The 24022-nt window shown below is 47.3% G+C and overlaps 1 protein-coding gene across 1 annotated transcript in view; it reads right to left on the bottom strand.

Annotated features, from left to right (window-relative positions):
- The window catches only part of kcp (kielin cysteine rich BMP regulator), a 92463-nt gene that overhangs the window by 60438 nt on the left and 8003 nt on the right, over positions 1-24022 (bottom strand). The window contains exons 2-8 of the mRNA XM_060923153.1: positions 13911-14455; positions 13445-13517; positions 10920-11125; positions 10229-10463; positions 3072-3154; positions 2199-2292; positions 1644-1717 (exon numbers count right to left, since the gene is read on the bottom strand). Of these exons, the coding sequence (XP_060779136.1) occupies positions 1644-1717; positions 2199-2292; positions 3072-3154; positions 10229-10463; positions 10920-11125; positions 13445-13517; positions 13911-14455 (1310 nt within the window). The remainder of the gene's footprint in view (positions 1-1643; positions 1718-2198; positions 2293-3071; positions 3155-10228; positions 10464-10919; positions 11126-13444; positions 13518-13910; positions 14456-24022) is intronic.

Genomic DNA, 24022 nt, shown 5'->3' with positions numbered 1-24022 from the left:
GATTAGCGTATCCGTGTATTGGCGTTGCTGTGTGCACGCGAATCGTTTTTAAAAACGTTAATCTGATGATCCGCTGATACAGTCTAATGTAAACCCCACCTCAGTGATGCTGAAACTCCGCCGTTTCTGGTTTGAATTTGTTCATTGAGGTTCAGACCTGCACTGAATGCTCACAGTAAAACCCATGTAGAAGGTTTTATCGCTCGTTTCTGCTGCGTTTTCACTTCAGCGCTCTCTGAAACCTGGGGCTTTGGCAGATCTTGGAGAAGTTCTTCAGGTTAGTGAAAAAGAAGAACCTTTAAAGGACCAAAGGAACCTCACTGAAAAGAGCCTCACAGTGGGAATGGATCCAGAAATAATCAAATCAATCAGTTAAAAAAGCTGAAACATTTCTAACGTCACTGTCTCACGATCAGGACTCACCAGCTTGTACACCACGGAGACGCTGAGTTCTGGGCTCTGATTGGTCAGAAGAGAAGGTGTTGATTAATTCTCTCTAACAGCAGCTCTGCCAGTAGTGCAGGTGTATATTAATGCTCTCGCTCTAATACATTATTGTTTCTATAGTCACGTTTCTGTAAGGAGTCTCCAGTGTGAGTGCTGTGTAACAGTCAGAGGTGAAGCTGGAACTTCAGGATGGAGGAGTTTACGCTGCTTTGCGGCTTCTCGGTAAAATGATGGAACAAGCTGTTTTTATATTTTTTGTCTTGTTAACATGAAATGAGAATAAAGAGACCCTGAGGGAACGACTGTTTATAGCTGCTGTAATGTAAGTGAGAACAGGAACACACACACACACACACACACACACACACACACACACACACACACACGGAATAAAAATATTGCATATTTATGCAGTTTTCCCACTCGGAAGTGACTGTGATGTGATGTTTCAGCTGTTGACTCGTCTTTCAGATCGTAAAGATGTTTTAACGAACTCGTTTCATTTCTTAAACTTCTATCATGATTTGTTGGACTGCTATAATTGGTTACTGTAGTCCTTCGCTTGTCTCATCTCATTATCTGTAGCCGCTTTATCCTGTTCTACAGGGTCGCAGGCGAGCTGGATCCTATCCCAGCTGACTACGGGCGAAAGGCGGGGTTCACCCTGGACAAGTCGCCAGGTCATCACAGGGCTGACACATAGACACAGACAACCATTCACACTCACATTCACACCTACGCTCAATTTAGAGTCACCAGTTAACCTAACCTGCATGTCTTTGGACTGTGGGGGAAACCGGAGCACCCGGAGGAAACCCACGCGGACACGGGGAGAACATGCAAACTCCACACAGAAAGGCCCTCGCCGGCCACGGGGCTCAAACCCGGACCTTCTTGCTGTGAGGCGACAGCGCTAACCACTACACCACCGTGCCGCCATAATAATAATAATAAAAGTACACGCTTGAGAGATAAAATGCAGATATCAAAGTATCACAGTTCTCTTAAAAGTAGTTCTCATTGTGCGTTTCTATAATTATAATTAAAATCGTAAGAAAATCTCATGTGCTTGATACTGAATAAATAATCCCAATCCTGGGAATTTCCCAGTAATCCCAATCCCATGACTTTCCAAGTAATCCCAATCCCAGCAGTACAGAAGGAGTGTAGATATAGGAGGTTTAATGATCCCATACCCTACAGGTGCAGGTCTGACAGCCATCAACGGTGCTGTACGAGACGTTGTGGATTCGGTTGTCTTCACCACACACTAAAGAGGAGGGACAGTTTAATATTCACCCACAGTGGCCTTAAACACACTGCACATTTATAAACTGAGGACATGATATTTAAACAAACAAACAAACAAACTAGATTTTGTTCCATTTCCACAATATTGAACAAACATCTGGATAACATCAGCAGGATGTGGCAGCATCCCGAACATCTCTCACATAGTCTGTCCCATGTGGCCATGAAGTCAGGTTGTAATTGCTCGTTGTATTTGTAGTGAAATGTTTTATTATTTTACATTTTTTAATCAGCGAAGAAAGAATCTACAGAAAGAAATGAGACGAAGCAGCAGCGTAAGGCAGAGATTTAACGAGCAGCGTTCATTTACATTATTATAATTATTTACACTTAATGACCTTTTGACTGTACTGGATTTATTTACAATTAGTTACCGAGTGTTGAGATTTGTGCACATTATGCTCGTGTGTGTGTGTGTGTGTGTGTGTATATATTTGTACCTGAGCAGCTTGGACAGCACTGTCCAGGTCTTACATAAGGATTAGCACATGGTGGTGGGGGGCAGCGTTTTGGGCGACATCTCACCACACTATCCTGAGGTGAAAACACACACACACACACACACTAAAGCACTTGCTTTTACATTGTTCTACAAAGAAGCCAGTTACAATAAACAAAAAAATCAAGAGGTTTTCAACAGAACAGACTCCAGACATGGAATTTCTTTCTTTCTTTCTTTCTTTTATCTGATCGAGTCTTTTAAGGTGCATTGTATATTTTTTTACTTATGTGAAAAAAACAGGTCATGACAGGATGCAATATATTTCAGTTATAGTCCAAACATGTGCAGGGACGGAGTTAACAAAAGCGTCTTTTATTTGTGTGCACTGATAAGGCTTTAGATGGTTTAAAATGATTAGTTTAAAAAATATTTTAAAACATATATGCTAAAAAAATATAGTGATTCTTATTAGTATTTAGTGATCTGAATAAACAAACAATCCCAATGATTTGGGGAATTTTTAGTTGCATGAACTTTAATAATCAAAATCTACTACCTTCAGTCCAGAGACAGAAAATACTTGAATAAATTTACAGTAAGAAAGTAAATTTATAAGAATAAATATTAGGAATCTATAAGGAATATTTTGGATGATCTGAACTTTACACCCAAGAAAAATAACTTACATAAATAACTCCTTACATTTCAACTCTGACCTTCAACTCGCTCAGCTTGCTCTCTGTCCTCTGATTTGACATAAAGTTTAATAAATAATAAAGTATGTTTAAATGTCGATACTTATTTTACATTCCATAAGATTTACATCAACAAACAGCCCAAGAGAAGAAAAACATTTGCGTCATTCACTCACAGAGCAGGCGCAGTTGAGACACTGATTACTTCTGGGTACAAACACTTCTTTATCTTCATACACCTCTCTGTCATACACACATCCTGCAGAGACACACCACAACACTGCTCACACACTCCACACCAATACACACCACCCTGACACGTATATCACTCATCATCATCGTCATCATGGGTCTTCATTAAAGTGCAAGTCTAATGGGGGACGAGTGTTTACTCTTTCATTATTTTGATCTTTTCTTTATCTGTATGAGCTGTATCACTCACATCCCATCAGAGTGTAATATTTTACCAACATGGAAAAAAGTTTAATTTGCATCGATCTGCATAAATCTTACACTTCACCATTATTGTACAGTGGTGCTTGAAAGTTTGTGAACCCTTTAGAATTTTCTATATTTCTGCATAAATATAACCTAAAACATCATCAGATTTTCACACAAGTCCTAAAAGTAGATAAAGAGAACCCAGTTAAACAAATGAGACAAAAAATATTATACTTGGTCACTTATTTATTGAGGAAAATGATCCAATATTACATATCTGTGAGTGGCAAAAGTATGTGTACCTCTAGGATTAGCAGTTAATTTGAAGGTGAAATTAGAGTCAGGTGTTTTCAATCAATGAGATGACAATCAGGTGTGAGTGGGCACCCTGTTTTATTTAAAGAACAGGGATCTATGAAAGTCTGACCTTCACAACACATGTTTGTGGAAGTGTATCATGGCGCGAACAAAGGAGATTTCTGAGGACCTCAGAAAAAGCGTTGTTGATGCTCATCAGGCTGGAAAAGGTTACAAAACCATCTCTAAAGAGTTTGGACTCCACCAATCCACAGTCAGACAGATTGTGTACAAATGGAGGAAATTCAAGACCATTGTTACCCTCCCCAGGAGTGGGCGACCAACAAAGATCACTCCAAGAGCAAGGCGTGTAATAGTTGGCGAGATCACAAAGGATCCCAGGGTAACTTCTAAGCAACTGAAGGCCTCTCTCACATTGGCTAATGTTAATGTTCATGAGTCCACCATCAGGAGAACACTGAACAACAATGGTGTGCATGGCAGGGTTGCAAGGAGAAAGCCATGCTCTCCAAAAAGAACATTGCTGCTCATCTGCAGTTTGCTAAAGATCACGTGGACAAACCAGAAGGCTATTGGAAAAATGTTTTGTGGACAGATGAGACCAAAATACAAATTTTTGGTTTAAATGAGAAGCGTTATGTTTGGAGAAAGGAAAACACTGCATTCCAGCATAAGAACCTTATCCCATCTGTGAAACATGGTGGTGATAGTATCATGGTTTGGGCCTGTTTTGCTGCATCTGGGCCAGAACGGCTTGCCATCATTGATGGAACAATGAATTCTGAATTATACCAGTGAATTCTAAAGGAAAATGTCAGGACATCTGTCCATGAACTGAATCTCAAGAGAAGGTGGGTCATGCAGTAAGACAACGACCCTAAGCACACAAGTCATTCTACCAAAGAATGGTTAAAGAAGAATAAAGTGAATGTTTTGGAATGGCCAAGTCAAACTCCTGACCTTAATCCAATGGAAATGTTGTGGAAGGACCTGAAGCGAGCAGTTCATGTGAGGAAACCCACCAACATCCCAGAGTTGAAGCTGTTCTGTACGGAGGAACGGGCTAAAATTCCTCCAAGCTGGTGTGCAGGACTGATCAACAGTTACCGCAAACGTTTAGTTGCAGTTATTGCTGCACAAGGGGGTCACACCAGATACTGAAAGCAAAGGGTCACATACTTTTGCCACTCACAGATATGTAATATTGGATCATTTTTCTCAATAAATAAAAGACCAAGTATAATATTTGTGTCTCATTTGTTTAACTGGGTTCTCTTTATCTACTTTTAGGACTTGTGTGAAAATCTGATGATGTTTTAGGTCATATTTATGCAGAAATATAGAAAATTCTAAAGGGTTCACAAACTTTCAAGCACCGCTGTACATTCAGCCATTATAACTGCATTCTGTTCAAGAACACACACACACACACACACACACACACACACACACACACAAATCCTTTGTTATTCCATAAAAATAAGAACTCTTTCAAGCGATTTTTTCAGACAATTAATTATTTCATATGATTCTTTCTGACAACTCTTTCAAACGATTCTTTCAGAGGTTGGTCTGCTGTGTATCTGTTGAGGATTTTATCAAATGCGTTCTGATAGGAAGATGGGAGTGTTTGGGTTTAATGGCGGTGTGGCAGCAGGGGCGTGGTCAAGCGCCGGTCTGTGACAGGAGGGCGGAGCCAGGAAAGGTGAGTGGCAGAATCACTACACCTGACGGTAATTAACCTGTGTTTGTGTGTCTCCCCAGTAACCGCGCCCTATTTAAGGAGGCAGAGGGAGAGCAGAGGAGAGCTCTTCCCAGGACAAGAACACAGCGTGTGTGTGTGTTTACCAGAATAAAGCTATATTGTTACACTGAAAAGTCTGGCAATAAAAGCCTATTTCATACCTGAAGCTTTGTCCTGCCGTCCTCTGTGCTCCACCCACACCTCAGAGAGCTCTACAGTGGTGCTGAATCCCGGGAAAAGGTGGAGCACCAATCCCGCAGCCCCATGGAATCCTCCCCGTTCGTGGACCTGGTCCACGCCCTCGCCACGGCTCAGCAAAGCCAGCACCAGGCACTCGTCACGCTCCGACAGGAGCAAGAGCGGCGCTTCGAAGCCCTGGTGCTGGCCCAGCAGGAAGATCGCGAGGCATTCCGGCATCTCCTCGGGCCGGCGGGGTCCACCAGCGCCCCGGCCGCGGGCCCGTCTCCCCTCACCGTGACCAAGATGGGCCCGCAGGATGACCCCGAGGCGTTCCTCACATTGTTCGAACAGGTCGCCGAAGCCTCGGGGTGGCCGATGGAGCAGCGCGCGGCACACCTCCTCCCCCTCCTAACGGGAGAGGCGCAGCTGGCCACGCTACAGCTCCCCGCCGACCGCCGGCTGGCCTACGCGGACCTTCGCCGGGCCGTCCTCCAGCGCGTGGGGCGCTCGCCGGGCCGTCCTCCAGCACGTGGGGCGCACACCAGAACAACAGCACCAGCGCTTCCGCACGCTGTGGTTGGAGGAAGTCGGCCGGCCGTTCGCGTTCGGCCAGCAGCTCCGGGACGCCTGCTGGTGGTGGCTGAGGGCCGACGATCGCGACGCCGAGGGAATCATCGATCAGGTGGCGCTGGAGCAGTTCATCGCGCGCTTACCAGCCGGAACCGCGGAGTGGGTCCAGTGCCACCGCCCGGCGTCGCTGGATCAGGCAGTAGGACTGGCGGAGGATCATTTGGCGGCTGTTCCGGTGGCAGGACAACTGACGACGTCTTCTCTCCTCTCCTCTTCTCTCTCTCTTTCTCCCCTCCCGTCTGTGTCCCGTCCTCGCCCCATTCCCCCACCACGGAGGCGGGGGCCGGCTCCACCCCAGCCGGCCCGCCACACCCGTGGTGCCCTCCCGTTTCTCCCTTCTGTGTCTGTCTCTCCCCCCCTCAGGTGAGTGAGCCCCAGAGCACAGGTGCAGAGGGAGAGCCCGGGCCGGTTTGCTGGCGCTGCGGGGAGCCGGGCCACCTGCAAGAACAGTGCGCAGCAATGGAGGTGGGCGCGGTGGTACGGATCCCCGATGCGCCAGAAGCTGCCCTCGATCGGGCCGGAGCGTATCGCATACCGGTGAGTGTCCAAGGGGCTACATATCAGGTGTTGGTGGATTCTGGTTGCAATCAGACCTCGATCCGCCAAAGCCTGGTGGAAGACGAGGCATTGGGGGGAGCACAGGGGGTGAAGGTGTTGTGTGTGCACGGGGATGTTCACAGCTACCCTTTGGTGTCGGTCCACATATATTTCAGAGGGGAAAAATCTATAGTGAAGGCGGCAGTTAATCCTCGCCTTACCCACTCTTTAATTTTGGGGACTGATTGGCCGGGATTTCGGGGTTTAATGACGCGCCTAGTGAAGAGTGGGTCCTGCCATTTGACAGGGGGAGATCCCGGTGTCGCTTTGGCTGGAGCTGCTGTCGCAGAGCCGTCTACGTCATCTCTGCGACAGAGTGAGGAGCCGCCGGCTCCTCCTCTTTCTGTTGGGGAATCCCTCGCGGATTTCCCATTGGAACAATCGCGAGACGAGACTCTGCGACATGCGTTTGACCAAGTGAGAGTAATCGATGGTCAAACGCTCCAGCCGAACGCCACCCCGTCCTTCCCCTATTTTTCTGTTATGAAGGATAGATTATACCGAGTGACGCAGGACACTCAGACAAAAGAGCGAGTCACACAGCTGTTAATTCCAAAGAGCCGCCAGAAATTGGTATTTCAGGCGGCTCACTTTAATCCCATGGCTGGACACCTAGGGCAGGATAAGACACTAGCCCAGATAATGGCCCGATTCTATTGGCTGGGGATTCGCGGCGATGTCCGCAAGTGGTGTACGGCGTGCCGCGAATGTCAGTTAGTAAATCCAGCGGCCATTCCAAAAGCGCCTTTGCGCCCCCTACCATTAATCGAGACCCTGTTCGAAAGAATTGGGATGGATCTCGTCGGGCCATTAGATCAGTCAACACGAGGGTACCGCTTTATATTGGTTCTGGTGGACTATGCAACGCGATACCCGGAAGCGGTGCCTCTTCGCAATATCTCAGCACGCAGTATTGCGGAGGCCCTCTTCCACGTCATCTCTCGGGTTGGAATCCCGAAAGAGATTCTGACTGACCAAGGCACCTCGTTTATGTCACAAACACTGAGCGAACTGTATGGGCTATTAGGTATTAAGCCGATCCGCACCAGCGTTTATCACCCACAAACGGACAGTTTAGTTGAACGGTTCAATCGCACCCTCAAGAATATAATTAAAAAATTCGTAAGTGAGGACGCACGTAACTGGGATAAATGGCTCGAACCCTTGTTATTTGCAGTGCGAGAGGTCCCCCAAGCCTCCACGGGGTTCTCCCCATTTGAATTGTTATACGGGCGTAAGCCACGCGGCATTTTAGATGTGCTGCGAGAAAATTGGGAGGAGGGACCTTCACAAAGTAAAAACGAAATTCAGTACGTTATGGACCTGCGCGCAAAACTCCACACCCTCACACACCTAACTCAGGAGAATTTGCGGCAGGCCCAGGAACGGCAAGCCCGCCTGTACAACAAGGGCACGCGCCTTAGAGAGTTCACTCCGGGAGATAAGGTACTCGTCCTGTTGCCCACGTCAAGCTCCAAATTAATCGCCAAGTGGCAAGGACCCTTTGAGGTCACACGGCGAGTCGGGGACGTTGACTATGAGGTAAGGCGAACGGACAGGGAGGGGGCGCTACAGATCTACCACCTCAATCTGCTTAAACTCTGGAACGAGGAGGTCCCTGTGGCGTTGGTGTCGGTAGTTCCGGAGAAGGCGGAGCTGAGGCCGGAGGTTCAAAAAGGGACATTGGCATCACGTACCTCTCCGGTCCCCTGTGGAGACCACCTCTCCCCGACCCAACTCACGGAGGTCGCCCAGTTGCAGGCCGAATTTTCGGATGTGTTCTCGCCCCTGCCCGGTCGCACTAACCTCATAGAACACCACATAGAGACGCCCCCGGGGGTGGTAGTGCGTAGCCGCCCTTACAGGCTACCCGAACACAAAAAAAGGTGGTTCGGGAAGAACTTCAGGCCATGCTCGAAATGGGCATCGTCGAGGAGTCCCACAGTGACTGGAGCAGCCCGGTGGTCTTGGTACCCAAGGCCGACAGGTCAGTCCGGTTCTGTGTGGACTATAGAAAAGTCAACGCGGTGTCTAAATTCGACGCGTACCCAATGCCTCGTATTGACGAGCTGCTCGATCGACTAGGCACGGCTCGCTTTTACTCGACACTGGATTTGACGAAGGGATATTGGCAGATCCCCTTGACTCCATTATCTCGGGAAAAAACGGCCTTTTCCACACCGTTCGGCTTACACCAATTTGTCACACTTCCTTTTGGGCTGTTTGGGGCGCCCGCTACATTTCAGCGGCTGATGGACAGGGTCCTCCGGCCCCACGCCACCTATGCGGCCGCATATCTCGATGACATTATCATTTATAGTAACGACTGGCAGCGGCACCTGCAACACCTGAGGGCCGTCCTTAGGTCGCTGAGGCGGGCGGGTCTCACTGCCAACCCGAAGAAGTGTGCGATTGGGCAGGTGGAAGTACGGTATCTGGGCTTCCACTTGGGCAACGGGCAGGTGCGTCCCCAAATTAATAAGACAGCAGCGATTGTGGCCTGCCCGAGGCCCAAGACCAAAAAGGGGGTGAGACAGTTCCTGGGGCTGGCTGGCTACTATCGTAGGTTTATACCTATTTATTCGGACGTCACCAGCCCGCTGACTGACTTCACTAAAAAGAGGGCGCCAGATCCGGTCCAGTGGACGGAGCAGTGCCAGTGGGCTTTCTCTGAGGTAAAGGCTGCACTGTGTGGGGGGCCACTATTACACTCCCCTGACTTTTCTCTCCCTTTTGTGTTGCAGACCGATGAGTCGGACAGAGGGCTGGGGGCGGTGTTGTCCCAGGAGGTGGAGGGGGAGGACCGCCCCATCCTGTACATTAGCAGGAAGCTGTCGGTGCATGAGGGGCGCTACAGCACTATTGAGAAAGAATGCCTGGCGATCAAGTGGGCGGTCCTCGCCCTCCGTTACTACCTGCTGGGGCGCCCTTTCACCCTCTGTTCGGACCACGCGCCCCTCCAGTGGCTCCACCGCATGAAAGATGCCAACGCGCGGATCACCCGTTGGTATCTGGCACTCCAACCCTTCAATTTCAAGGTGGTCCACAGGCCAGGGGCGCAGATGGTCGTGGCGGACTTCCTCTCCCGTCAAGGGGGGGGGGGGGGGGGGGAGTCGGCTGCGGGCCGGAGGAGCGCCCGGCCTGAGTCGGGTGGTGGGGGTATGTGGCAGCGGGGGCGTGGTCAAGCGCCGGTCTGTGACAGGAGGGCGGAGCCAGGGAAGGTGAGTGGCAGAATCACTACACCTGACGGTAATTAACCTGTGTTTGTGTGTCTCCCCAGTAACCGCGCCCTATTTAAGGAGGCAGAGGGAGAGCAGAGGGGACAGCTCATCCCGGGACAAGAACACAGCGTGTGTGTGTGTTTACCAGAATAAAGCTATATTGTTACACTGAAAAGTCTGGCAATAAAAGCCTATTTCATACCTGAAGCTTTGTCCTGCCGTCCTCTGTGCTCCACCCACATCTTAGAGAGCTCTCCAGGCGGTTTCTCACTGTTTGAAGTTTCACACCGGACTTCCCCGGAGGTGCAGGAACACTTGGTGCGGCTGTCAACCTTCCAGTGAGATCCCGCCTCCATCTTATGGTTCTGCCAGGTACAGGTTTTCCTCACACATTCACAGGACTCCAAATACTGTACACGAGCCTGCAGGTCCTCATTCTACACACACACACACACACACACACACACACACACACACACACACACACACACACACACACAGAGTGGGGTAAATTCTCTACCAGCTGACCATCTTAGAATGAAAGGTTTCATCTATCACCCTAAAGAGTTCTCTGGTTTATTCATTTAGGAGAGACTCTTCTAACAGAATGTTCCAGAAAGATAGAACTGTAAATCATTCAAAAAGCTTTGAGAGAGAAAATAGATGCTTGACCCTCTGGAGGAACCCATGAACAGTGCTTCTGGAGTCCAAGTAGAACCTTTTTTAGAAGCTAAGACTCTTTCATTCTCAGAAAAGCCCTTGCAGAATGCTTAAGGAACCCTTTTATTTTCCACAGGAAACTGTCAGAGCTTCTACACCACCATGGTTTGATGCTGCAGTGAAAACTATATACTAAAAACATATAAAAAAGTAACAGGAGTTGTGTATCTGACCTGTTGTTTCAGCATGACCAGCATGACGGTGATATTGTGCAGCGTCTCCTCGTCCTTGACTCGCAGTTTCTGTTCGCTGCGAGCTCTCCTGCCGCGTGGAGTCGCCGGGGGCCCGAGCACTGAGACGACCATGTGCTCCGGCAGGTCCTGTACCTCCTGCACCAATTCCACAGTGTTGTTGGGGGTGCGGGGAAGAGGGGTGGAGTCTGAAACAAACGTGCAAACATTTATAATAAAAACATATTTACTTTCAAATGTCAAATTTTCCAGCAACAAAACAAACCCAAATCATTTTATAATTACAAATAATAATCAGAATTGTGTTTTTAAAAAATAGCTGATAAAAATGAGTCAATGAATTATATAATATTATTTGCAGACTATTTACGACAGTAGCACATGGTCTGAGTGTGAGCACAGAGATCTTTTATTATACCTGAAGCATTCAGACGGTTTCGGTCATATTTATTTATTTATATTTATGTGGATGTTTATAAAAGCACTTTAATTTTTATTTACATTTCATTTCAAGCAAATATAAAATCATCATCTACTGTAAATAAATTCTGCCATGTGTTGTTGAGATCACTTTTTCTTTTCGACTTGTCTCACGATACGGATATTGAAAATTCTTCTTTTGTTGATAAAAATAAGATCTTTTTGTGGTATTTCCCAAATTTTTACACTGGCCACGTCTCCATTAGCGTGCTTAATGTACAATTTGAAATCACAATCTAAAAACAACAAGTGATGGAAACGTGAATTTTGAAAAAAAAAAAAACTCTTAAATATCACAAAAAAGTTTTTACGCTCACACGAAGTGGTTTTTCAGACGATTTGATAAAGTGGTATTTCACAAAATGAAATGGAAACAGTTTTCGCCTTTAAGTCACATGACATGAGCAAACAGAAACGCTATGTTTCTGAAACGAGAGAGAGAGAATGAGAGAGATAGAGTAAAAGACAGAGTAAGAGAGTGAAAGAGAGAGACAGAGAGACAGAGAGAGAGCTCTGTAAGAGATACCATGAGAGGAGAAAACCAGCTTTAATTTGATCCCATCACTCAGAGATAGAGTGAAAGAGATAGAAAGAAATAGATAGAGAGATAGACAGAGTGAGAGAGAGATAGACAGAGTGAGAGAGAGCTCTGTAAGAGAGACCATGAGAGGAGAAAACCAGCTTTAATTTGATCCCATCACTCCGTGTAAATACAGAACTTTCACTGCTGTGTTTAGTCAAATAAAAAAAAAGCTTCTATTTTATGCAAAATGGCAATGAAAACTCGGTTCGAGAGAATTAGCAAACATGGATAAAATACATATATATAATTTACCAGCTGGGAGGTCCGTATGGTGAAATACTGTGACCGAGGTCTTGAAAGTACTGAGCGAGGCCCTCTGGGCCGAGGTCAGTATTCAAGGCCGAGGTCACGGTATTTCACCATACGGACCGACCTTAAGCCGGTAAATAATATATTTATTTTTTCTTTACCAAATTCTAACAGAAAACGAGAGCGCCCGAAAGGGAAAACCGAGGCGAGCCGCCATTTTGAATCCTCATTCACGGCTGTAATGCAAATGGCTTCCTCCTCGGTATACAAGTGCACTTCCATGGCAGGAAAAAAACTACATTTTGCCGCCTATGTCGTCCCCTATTTATACAAATAGGAGTCATTCAGGATTCAGCCATGTTTTTGCTCGGCGTTAGCAAGTTACAGGTTTTTAGCTTTCTCCTGAAATGTTTTCTTTTAGTTCTTCTTCCTCAGGGTAGTAAAACTCGCTTTCGCTGTGAACACTGTCGTTATCGCTATCCATGCTGTAAAATTAATGCTATTCTCCTGAGAAATGCGAAAATAAATGTTGACAAAAATTGCTACTATGTTTGCTGTTGTTGTGAACGAGCGAGTCGCCAGAGGTCCTTAACCGGGGTCCGTAACTGGGGTCCATATTGTAGGATACAGACCCACTCGCCAGCCAATCAGAGCGCAGGATTTGATGGAAACCAGACCGCAAAAAAAAAAAAACTTATTTAATTAACTATAAAATAAATAAACACAAGCTCAGCGTTTTACTGTTCAGTCTGTCATCCTCTGGTTTATTTTCAAACTACTGATAAATCTCCAGCTGGACTGTTGAAACTGTGTGTGTGTGTGTGTGTGTGTGTGGGCGCGGGCGCGCGCGCGTGTGTGTGTGTGTGTGTGTGTGTGTGCGCGCGTGTGTGTGTTTGCACTGCCTCTCAGGACAGAACATAAATCTCTGGAAGTAAAACACAAACTGAACCCCGAGCTCTTAAACTTCTCCCAAACTCCTGACACACAAAACCAGAAACTTCTCCTGAAAGCACAGAAACGTTCCTCAGCTCCATCATAAATCACGCCGATGATCTCGTCTCACTCTGCGCATGAACACAAACGGTTTAATGATGGATGGGCGGAGTCACTGGGTGGAGACACGAGCATGTGCGATGGAGGATTAATCTCAGTCTGAGGACCTTTAACGAGATCCGTCTACAGGAAGCTGTTTTACCGTTAATGCTGTTGCAGTGCCACGGGCGTCTCGCATAGGGTTCAGTCGAGATCTGTGCAGTCTGCAGGTAACCCTGTAAACACACACACACACACACACACACACACACACACAGTCACTACTCTGATTTGGAGGCGGAGTTACAACTGAGTGTCACTAAGTTCAGAGGCTTTGGACCAATTATGTCTGACATGCAAATTATTAAAGGTACCTAAAAACTTTATGCTAATGTTAGTGATGAAGACATGTTGTTGTCATGGTAACACAATCACTGAGAAAGTAGGACGTAAAAGAATACTAACCGGCTAGCTACATTATCTCATCACACACCCATCTCGAGGAATTATCTCATGTTATCTCATGATATTAGCAATGGCAGGAGGCCATTTCCTCATTTGCATGCTCATGTATATTCATAGAGCCTGCCATTTTTAATAAGGGTGAAATCGATGCTTTTAATACTCACGCTAAATTTGCTGGCTTTGTCATCTGCCCTGCTGCTTGCTAAGGTCACCTGGAGGTCATGAGGAGGGAGATTGAGGGTCAAAGGTTGTCCCTGGTGTGTAAGCTTCATTACTGTGACCTCTTTACACTCCTGGAACAGCCACACCCACCCAGGAGCCATGCTCAGCACCACCCTCGCCCACCTCCCTCCTGAGAAGGGGTTTCCCCCAGGGATTCTGAGCACCTCGGGTTTTGTGTTGGGTTGTGTACGGATCTCCAGCTGGAGAAAATCCTCCTGCGTGTTGGAGATGATGCGCAAGAGCGGTGTGTTCCCCGGAGCGCTCAGAGATAGCACCGTCACCGCCGAACCTCCCACATGCTGACCAACCAGGTGCAAGCTCAGCGAGCCATGCCACGCCCTCACAAAGCGCTGATACACATCCAGGGGGAGGGTCAGGTGAGGTGTGTGGCAGCGAAAACGCCAGGTGGTCATGCCGGGGTAGTGACCTTTGACCTTGGTGATTCCTTGAGATGGGTGTGTGCTCAGAAGTTCCAGAATGTCGATGACTGAGGAAGAAAAAAAAAAACCCAGATAAAAATCATAAGTACAAATGCATTAAACAGCTGAGCAAAAACATAAAAACTTTATAATCTCACTGTGTTTAGGATGTTTATGTGTGCTTTAGGATAGCAATCTCAAACACACACACACACACACACACGCTCAGTGGTTGTGAATCTGATGAGAAGAGCAGAACATTACTTTCATGATCTTTCATTACTCATGCTACAGCACTTTATTTTCTCCACTGACACAGAACCGTGCGTGTGTGTGCAGGTGTGTGTGCAGGTGTGCGTGTGCAGGTGTGCATGTGGTCCTGTGTCCTGTTCCAGCACAGCTGTTCCCTGTATAGCTAAAAGTAAATTACATGAAAAATGTCAAAATGAATGACTGTAAAGAAAAGTGTAAAAAGTCATGCGATTAATCTTCTTTTTCTTGGCATCCGTCAGTCTCGAGAGACTATGGAGTCGCACTTTGGGTGGATTGTTTGGAGCAGCTTCGAGTGTGACTGGACAGGCCGATCCTAGAATGACAGTCTCTTCCACACTGCAGGCAGATGTAGTCAGTGGCTGGTCGATCACTCTGATATCGGGCCTTCCGTCTAAGTCTCTTTGCCTCTGTGTGCTGGGTTGATGTCTCCTCAAACTTTGAAAGGCCTTGTTGTACTGCTTGCCGCCAAATGGAGCGCACAGATGCTAAGGCTTCCCAGTTTTGAATGCTGAATCCCAGGGTTATCATGTCCCTCTTACAGATGTCTTTGAATTGTAGTTGAGATCTTCCAATTGGACGCTTCCCATCCAGCAGCTCCCCATAAAGTAGAGCTTTCGGAATACGGCCATCTTCCATCCTCACAACATGACTGAGCCAACGCAGGCGTCTCTGCTTTAACAGCGTGTACATGCTGGGGACCGCGGCTCGCTTCAGAATTGTGGTATTGGGGAGTTTGTCCTTCCAGGTGATGTTGAGAATGCGTCGGAGACAGCGCATATGGAAGACATTTAGCTTTCTTTCCTGAGGGGCACGAAGAGTCCAGGATTCACTACCGTGCAGAAGAATATTCAGCACACAGGCTCGGTAAACTTGAATCTTTGTGTGCTCTGTCAGTTTTTTGTTGGTCCACACTCTTTTCCCCAGTCTGGACATAGACTTTGCCGATGCGGATGCTTTGCCGATGCGTTTGTTAAGCTTGGAGTCCAGAGAGAGCATGTCGGAGATAGTAGAACCAAGGTAAACAAAATCATGGACAACTTCCAGTTCATGATTGGAGATGGTGATCCTGGGAGTCGAGTCAGTGCCCTGACCCATGACTTGCGTTTTCTTAAGGCTGATAGTGAGCCCAAAATCCTGACAGGCACTACTAAAACGATTGATAAGAGTTTGTAGGTCTTCGCTGGAATGGGTGGTGATTGCTGCATCATCGGCAAACAGGAAATCGCGCAGGCCCTTCAGCTGGACTTTTGACTTCGCCTTCAACCTTGAAAGGTTGAAGAGTTTTCCGTCTGACCTACTCCGGATATAGATGCCTTCAGTTGCAGCCCCGAATGCATACTTTATCAAATTAATAAAACTTAATAAAACTATAAAGATTAATAAAACTATAAATAATGACCCTGTGAAAAAATTAATTATATATTTTTAAAAATTAAAGATGAAAACTAAACACTGTGTGCTTAAAAATATATCTGAAATGTCAAACGCTTGTGTGTGAAATGCGTCATTTTGTTAACCTTCAAGCGACCAAGTTATTTTAGCGACTAATATGAGTGGGTTTTGCATCCAGTCACAGTAACGATGTTCACAAATAAATCAGACAATACACAGGGAGTTTAGTGAAATCCCCACGGTTGTGATCTTGAAATAAAATCCTGAGCGCTCTGTGTCTGAGACCGAGACGAGACCGAGTAAAAATGCAGTCAATCCCGAGACGAGACTGAGATCTTCAAAAAGTGGTCTTGAGATTGAACTCGAGTTCTACAACACTGAAAGTCACGCAAATGAACCTTGTTTACTGCTAACGACCTGCTACTCATGAACAGGACACACCCCTGGGGGTGGAGCATATCCATTCATTTTAATTGGATGAACACAAGACTCGTACAGAATGAGTCATCAAAAAAGTTTTAATAATTTTTCTGGAACTATAAAATTAAAATGAGAAAATCTCCAAAACTATATCTCTGTGGATATAAATGTCGGACCGACGTCTGTGACACTAAATGACAGAAACAAAAGTGAGACTGAGAACTAAAGCCAGTTTGAAGGTGATTCCTGATCATAATGTACGAGTTCTCAGTAAAGTGTGTTGTGAATTCTGTAACCGTCTGTGTGATTGGGTATGTCTCCGTGTTTCTGTGATAGATTAAAGAAAAACCCCAGAATCATCCGAAAATCAGCTTGTGCAGAAAACAGGCTCAGAGAAACACACACCTTCTGCAGAGCTCCTGAGGGAACAAGGAGATTTTGTTCTGTACATTAGCGTGTTTTATTTATTGGTGCTAGCGTAGCTGTAGCTGCGAGTTTGTCATCTTGCTGTTGGTGGATTTTAGACGAGTGTGGTATCAGCGCTCAGGCTCAGAGTTTAATCAGAAGTTTCTCACACTGACAGAACTTTGTTCTCTCGGCTCTCTGGTCACTGCGGCACGAAATCGATTGTGTTGTGTGTAAAAACACGGCATGTGCAACAGCAGGCTGAAAATCACACCATAAACACACCTTCATTTACAATGGAGGAACGACAAAGTCTGTTTATAGTTCAGATCAAATTAAATGATGGACATCCGGAATGCGAGGTATAATCAGGGCAGAAAATTTGAGGGAAAAAATGTAATCAAAGCAGCTCAAATCTGATCTGAATCTATTTTTGTTTTGGAAAAAAGAAAAAGAAAAAACACTCTTTCAGTCATGCCGTGTTATCAGATCATGGCAGCAGACAGTCAGAACATGCTTACAGAAGAACCATTCAGGGCTTGAAATAATTAAAGAAGCTCAGATTTATGGTTCTCCACTCAGGTCCATAAATAATTGGACACTGACAGTTGTTGTTGTTGTCTATAACAGTGTAATTCACTGGAGCTGAAATAAGATCATGAAAACGAGCCATTCACAGAAAGAGTATTAAAAACGACAATTTAATTCATGATGATGTTCGTCCAATTACTTTTAGTCCCTTAAAAAGGAGGCAACGATGTGATGATGTCAAGTCAGTCCAAAAACATACAAGTTTTCCGGAACAAAAAGAAATGTTCCAGAAATGCGTTTGTTCGTCTGTAAAGAAAGCAGTTTATTCATATTCATCGTAACAGACGAGTTTTCATTCGGAATAAAACTTTCAGGAAGCTGCTGAAGATCTGGATCTGCTTCTGTAATGTGTTCAGCTCATTTCCTTATAAAACTGAACACACTGTACCTGAGACGATGATTTTTTTTAAAGTAAAGGGTCGTTACACCAAATACTGACTGTGTTTCATTTACTGCTCTTTATGGTTTTTTTTAACATAGAAAATTTTAATTTTATTATTTCTGAAGGCATCTTTGTTCTACAGTATTTCTTTACATGTGCCAGTGCTGTAATTGTTAGGGGTGGTGAGATTAGGATCCAGAAGCAGAACACACAGACAGTAATCCAGTAAATAATGAGATTTAATCCAGGGAAAGGGTGTGGTAAAAAAGGTAAACAAACAAATGGCAAAAATAGTCCAAGTACAAAGAGAAAAAAATCTTGACAAAAACATGAGACAGACAAGGACAAAAACACTAGAGCAAACTAGATAGAACTCGACGCCAATGGCGTTGATGGGGACGCCTCCACCTGGTAGACTAGATGCTGTATTAAGTTGTGATTTGGGGATGGACATTTGACCTCACAGTAATCTTGACCTGGTGAAATTACTTGTAGTAGCCTTGGAGATACTGTGTTCACAAGGTTTTCGGACAGACATTTGACCTCACAGTGACCTTGATCTTAGACCTTTTGATCTCAAAATCTAATCAGTTTATCTTTGTCCCCAAATACACAAATGGTGAAAGTCTGGTGAAATTCCTTTCATCTGCCTTGGAGATATTGTGTTCACAAGGTTTTCGGACAGATATTTGACCTCAGTGACCTTGACCTTTGACCTTTTGATCTCAAAATCTAATTAGTTCATGTTTATCCCAAAGCGCACAAATGGTGAGAGTTTGGCGAAATTCCTTTCATTAGCCTTTGAGATATGGCGTTCACAAGGTTTCGGGATGGACGCACAGACGCACTCACGGACAGACGGACAACCCGAAAACATAATGCCTCCTGCACCTTATGGTGGTGGAGGCATAAAAATAGCTTGAGCAAAAACCATGAAACACAATAAAGGCACAGAAACGGCTAGAATAGCAAAACAAGACGTTCTGGCAAAGTCAGGGTCTGAGAACGGCTTATTTATACACAGCGGAGAAAACCAGGAAGTGACATGCAGGCTAGATGGAATTCTCGTCCCGGATCCGGATTAGCACTAACCTGGGAGATAAGTAATCTCCAGAGTGGAAGTCCGGGGCGGAGCATGACAGTAACCCCCCCTTCAATGAGCACCTCCAGGAGCTTTAGGAAGAGCGTCAGGGTGTTGCTGGTGGAAATCTGTGATGAGTGTTGGGTCCAATATGAACCTGGCAGGGACCCAACTTCTCTCCTCGGGACCATAACCCTCCCAGTCCACCAGGTACTGAGTCCTCTGCCTCGCGGCCGCACCTTCAGCAGTTTCTTGACCGTGTAGGCCTTGCCGCCATCAATGAGCCTGGGAGGAGGAGGTTTGGAGGGTGGGAGCAAAGGACTGGAAACCAGGGGTTTAAGCTGTGATACGTGAAAGGTGGGGTGAACACGTTGCATGGTGAGTGGTAAAGCCAGTCTGACGGAACATGGATTGATTACCTTGCTGATGAGGAAAGGTCCTAGGTACCTGGGAGCCAGCTTGCAGGAGATGATTCTGAGTGGCAGGTGGCGTGTGGAGAGCAGGACTCGTTGCCCCACCCAGTAGGTGGGCACCTTAGAGCGGCATTTGTCGGCCTTCCTCTTGGATGCTAGGGCGGAGCGAATGAGTCTTCTCCGGGCCATTGCCCACGTCCTCCTGCAGCAGCGTATGAAAATCTGGGCTGAGGGTATAGCGATCTCCTCCTGGCTGGGGAACAGTGGTGGTTGGTACCCTAGTGAGCACTGGAATGGACAGAGACCTGTGGCAGATGAAGGAAGAGTGTTATGAGCGTACTCGACCCAAGGTAAGTACTTACTCCAAGAACTGGCATCCCTAGACGCCATGCACCTGAGTGCAACCTCCAAATCTTGGTTTGCCCATTCCGCCTGGCCGTTGGTTTGAGGGTGGAACCCTGAGGAGAGACTACAGGAGACCCCAATGAGTTTGCAGAAGGCCCTCCAGAACTGCGCAGTGAACTGAGGACCCCGGTAGGAGACAATGTCAGTGGAGAGTCCGTGTATGCAGAAAATATGGAGGATGAGTAATTCGGTGGTTTCTTTATCTGTGGGAAGCTTGGGCAGAGGGATGAAATGGACTGTCTTGAGAAACAGTCGATAACTGTGAGGATGCACATGTTGCCAGCTGAGTTGGGGAGTCCTGTGACAAAGTCCAGGGTGATGTGAGACCAGGGTCGATGAGGAATCGGGAGGGGTCTTAGCAAGCCGGCAGGGGGTCAATTGGCTGTCTTGTTCCGGGCACATGTGTTGCAGGCTGCCACGAACTCCTGGACGTCTTCCTTGATGGATGGCCACCAGAAGCGCTGTTGGACGAGCGCCAGGGTTTGAGCAGCTCCCGGGTGACAAGCCAACTTGGAGCCATGACCCCACTGCAGCACTTGGGTTCGCACAGAACAGGGAACAAACAGATAGTTAGGTGGTATGTTGCTTGAGTTACCTTCACCGGGGTCCTGCTCCAGGGCCTTCTGCATGAGCGTCTCAACCTCTAGAATGGCAGCTCCCACCAGGCAGCGTGGAGGAAGGATGGTCTCGGGTGGCTTGGACTCCTCTTGGTGGGAAGAGAACATCCTGGACAGGGCGTTGGGTTTGCCATTCTTGGAGCCTGGGCGGTAGGAGAGCATGAAGTTGAACCGGGAGAAGAAGAGAGACCAACGGGCTTGACGGGAATTGAGACGTTTGGCAGACTTGAGGTACTCCAGGTTCTTATGGTCGGTCCAGACTAGGAAGGGGAGATCCGACCCCTCGAGCCAGTGCCTCCACTCCTCCAAGGCTAGCTTGATAGCCAACAACTCTCTGTTACCGATGTCGTAATTACATTCAGCAGGGGACAGCCGGCGAGAGAAGAAGGAGCAGGGGTTGACCTTGTTATCGCTGGCCCTCTGGGAGAGAATGGCTCCGACCCTGGACTCGGAAGCGTCGACCTCCACGATGAACTGTTTGGTCGGATCGGGTATGGTGAGAATGGGTGCTGTGGTGAACTTGCGCTTGAGCATGGAGAAGGCTTTCTCTGCTTCCTCCCCCCACTTGAACTTGGTCTTAATTGAGGTCAAGGCAGTGAGAGGTCCGCCCACCATGGTGAAGTCGCGTATGAAGTGCCTGTAGAAATTAGCGAATCCCAGGAAATGCTGGAGCTCTCGTCGCGAGGATGGGGTAGGCCAGTCTGCGACTGCTTCATGACTCGAGTCCATCTGGATCCTAGCCGGGGAGATGATGAACCCCAGAAACAAGACAGAGCTCTGGTGGAATTCACTCTTTTCCGCCTTGACAAACAGCTTGTTTTCTAGCAGGCGCTGGAGGACCTGCCGGACGTGGCCCCGATGTTCCTCCAGGGAGTGAGAGAAGATCAGGATGTCATTCAGGTACACGAAAATGAAGATGTTAAGAAAGTCCCTTAGGACATCGTTGACGAGTGCCTGGAAGACTGTGGGTGCATTGGTCAGGCCAAAAGGGACCACGAGGTACTCGTAGTGGCCAGTGGTGGTGTTAAAGGCCATCTTCCACCTGTCCCCCTCCCTGATCCTGACGAGATGGTAGGCATTGCGTAAGTCCAACTTGGTGAATATCTTGGCTCCCTGGAGTAGTTCAAAGGCCGTAGACATGAGCAGTAGGGGGTAACGGTTCTTGGTGGTGATGGCGTTGAAACCTTGATAGTCAATGCAGGGGCGGAGCGACTTGTCCTTTTCCAGGAAGAAAAATCCCGCCCCTGCTGGGGAGGAGGAAGAGTGGATGATCCTAGCTGCCAGAGACTCGGAAATGTACTTCTCCATGACTTGCCTTTCAATGGGAGAAAGAGAGTAGAGTCGTCCTTTGGGTGGTGCCATCCTGGGCAGGAAGTCGATTCCACAGTCATAGGGTCTGTGAGGAGGGAGGGACACTGCTTGGGTCTTACTGAAAATAAGTCTTAAGTCCAGGTATTCCAGAGGCACATGAGAGAGGTCGGGAAACTCACTGGCTGAAGGCTGCGGTGGTTTGGCGGGAGGCAGAGCGGAGTTCAGACAGGAAGCTAGGCAGGAATGGCTCCAACCTAGGATGGTATTATCGGCCCAGTTTAGGTGGGGGTTGTGCTGCGTTAACCAGGGTAATCCTAGGATGATGGGTACATGGGGATTGTTCATGACGTGGAATTGGATGGTTTCAGAGTGGTTGCCAGAAATCCTCAGGATGAGCGGGGCGGTAAGGAGGGTGATGGTGGTTAAGCCGGTGCCATTGAGTGTCAGGACTGTGAGAGGGACGTCAAGGGTGAGTAGTGGAATTCCCAGACACTTGGTGGTGGTGGAGCAGATCAGGTTCCTGTCCGCCCAGTCAACGAGAGCCTGGAGATGGTGATGCTGGTTGTCGTGGATGATGATGACAGGGAGTAACGGTCGATCAGTGGAGGGCTGGTTCCAAGTGTTGCCCACCAGGGTCCCTTGATTCACTGGTGGTCTCGTTCCCTTTAGCGGGCAGGCTTGGCAGATGTGTCCTCGCTGACCGCAATAGAAACAGGCCCCTGTGCTCTGCTGGCACTGTCATTCCTCCGCTGACACCCTAACCCGGTCTACCTGCATGGGTTCGATGGATGCAGCAGGGGGGTGGAGAGGAAAGCTGGGGTGGTGAGGAAAGCTGGGGTGGTTCTTCTCTCTCTTCCATTGCTGAACTCAGGCATCAATGAGGTTGGCAAGGTCCATGAGGCTGGAGAGGTTCGACGGCAGTTCCCGCGATACCAATTCATCCTTAATGACATCAGACAGGCCGTGCAGGAACGCATCCATCTGGGCACTCTCGTTCCAACCGCACTATGTTGCCAACATCCGGAACTCGATGGCATAGTCCGAGGTAGACCGGGACCCCTGCCGCAGCTCCATGAGCCCTCTAGCCGCCTCCTGGCCGGACAGAGAACAGTCGAAAGTTCACCTCATCTCCTCGGAGAAATCCTTGAAACAGAAACAAAAGGGTGCATCGGCGTCCCAGACCGCTGTTCCCCACTCTCTGGCCTTGCCAGTGAGGAGCACGATTGTATATGCTACCTGGGAGTGTTCTGTGGGGAAGGCCAGAGGTTACAGTTCTAGGCTCAAAGAGCATTGAGACAGAAATGATCTGCAAGTACCTGGTTCTCCATCGTAGGGCTGAGGCGCTGGAAGTCTCGGTTCGCAGAGAAGAGCAGTGGCAGGAGCTGAAGTAGGAGACGGCTGGCCAGGGTTAGGCACGGCTTGATAGCGCTGCATCTGTGTGGTGAGGAGGTTGAGTGAGTTGGACAGGGTGGCGAGGTTCTGGGTGATCTGCTGGAGGTTTTGTTGATGGGTCCTGAGGAGAGTCCCTTGCTGCTGGATGGCTGTTCTCAGACTGGTGAGTTCCGCTGGATCCATGCTGGCCAGAACGTACTGTTAGGGGTGGTGAGATTAGGATCCAGAAGCAGAACACACGGGCAGTAATCCAATAAATAATGAGATTTAATCCAGGGAAAGGGTGTGGCAAAAAAGGTAAACAAACAAATGGCAAAAATAGTCCAGGTACAAAGAGACAAAAAACTTGACAAAAACATGAGACAGACAAGGACAAAAACACTACAGCACAAAAACATAAACAAGAAAAAACCCTAAGTGCATAAACCATGAACTAAAAAAATAGCTTGAGCAAAAACCATGAAACACAATAAAGGCACAGAAATGGCTAGAATAGCAAAACGAGACGTTCTGGCAAAGTCAGGGTCTGAGAATGGCTTATTTATACACAGCAGAGAGAACCAGGAAGTGACATGCAGGCTAGATGGAATTCCCGTCCCGGATCTGGATTAGCGCTGACCTGGGAGATAAGTAATCTCCGGAGTAGAAGTCCGGGTTGGAGCATGACAGTAATTCCTGCACCATTCACCTCACTGGGACGTAAAGTCCCTCAAATTAAACACTTTCAGAAAATAAAGGACATTACTGTACCTTTATGGCTACAATGGCTCATCAGTGGGGCTGAAATCTCGATGGTACTTATTAACCCCATTTCCAGGAAAGTTTGGATATTTTCCAAAAAGCAATAAAACAAAAATCTGTGATTTGTTAACTCACGGGAACTTTTATTTAAAACTCCAAAGAAAATATTTTCAAGAGTTTTCCTGACCAACTTAATTGTATTTTGTAAATAT

This window comes from Neoarius graeffei, chromosome 6 (assembly GCF_027579695.1).
Source record: "Neoarius graeffei isolate fNeoGra1 chromosome 6, fNeoGra1.pri, whole genome shotgun sequence".
NCBI classification, from domain to species: domain Eukaryota; kingdom Metazoa; phylum Chordata; class Actinopteri; order Siluriformes; family Ariidae; genus Neoarius; species Neoarius graeffei.
This window is presented reverse-complemented; position numbering and strand designations above follow the sequence as displayed.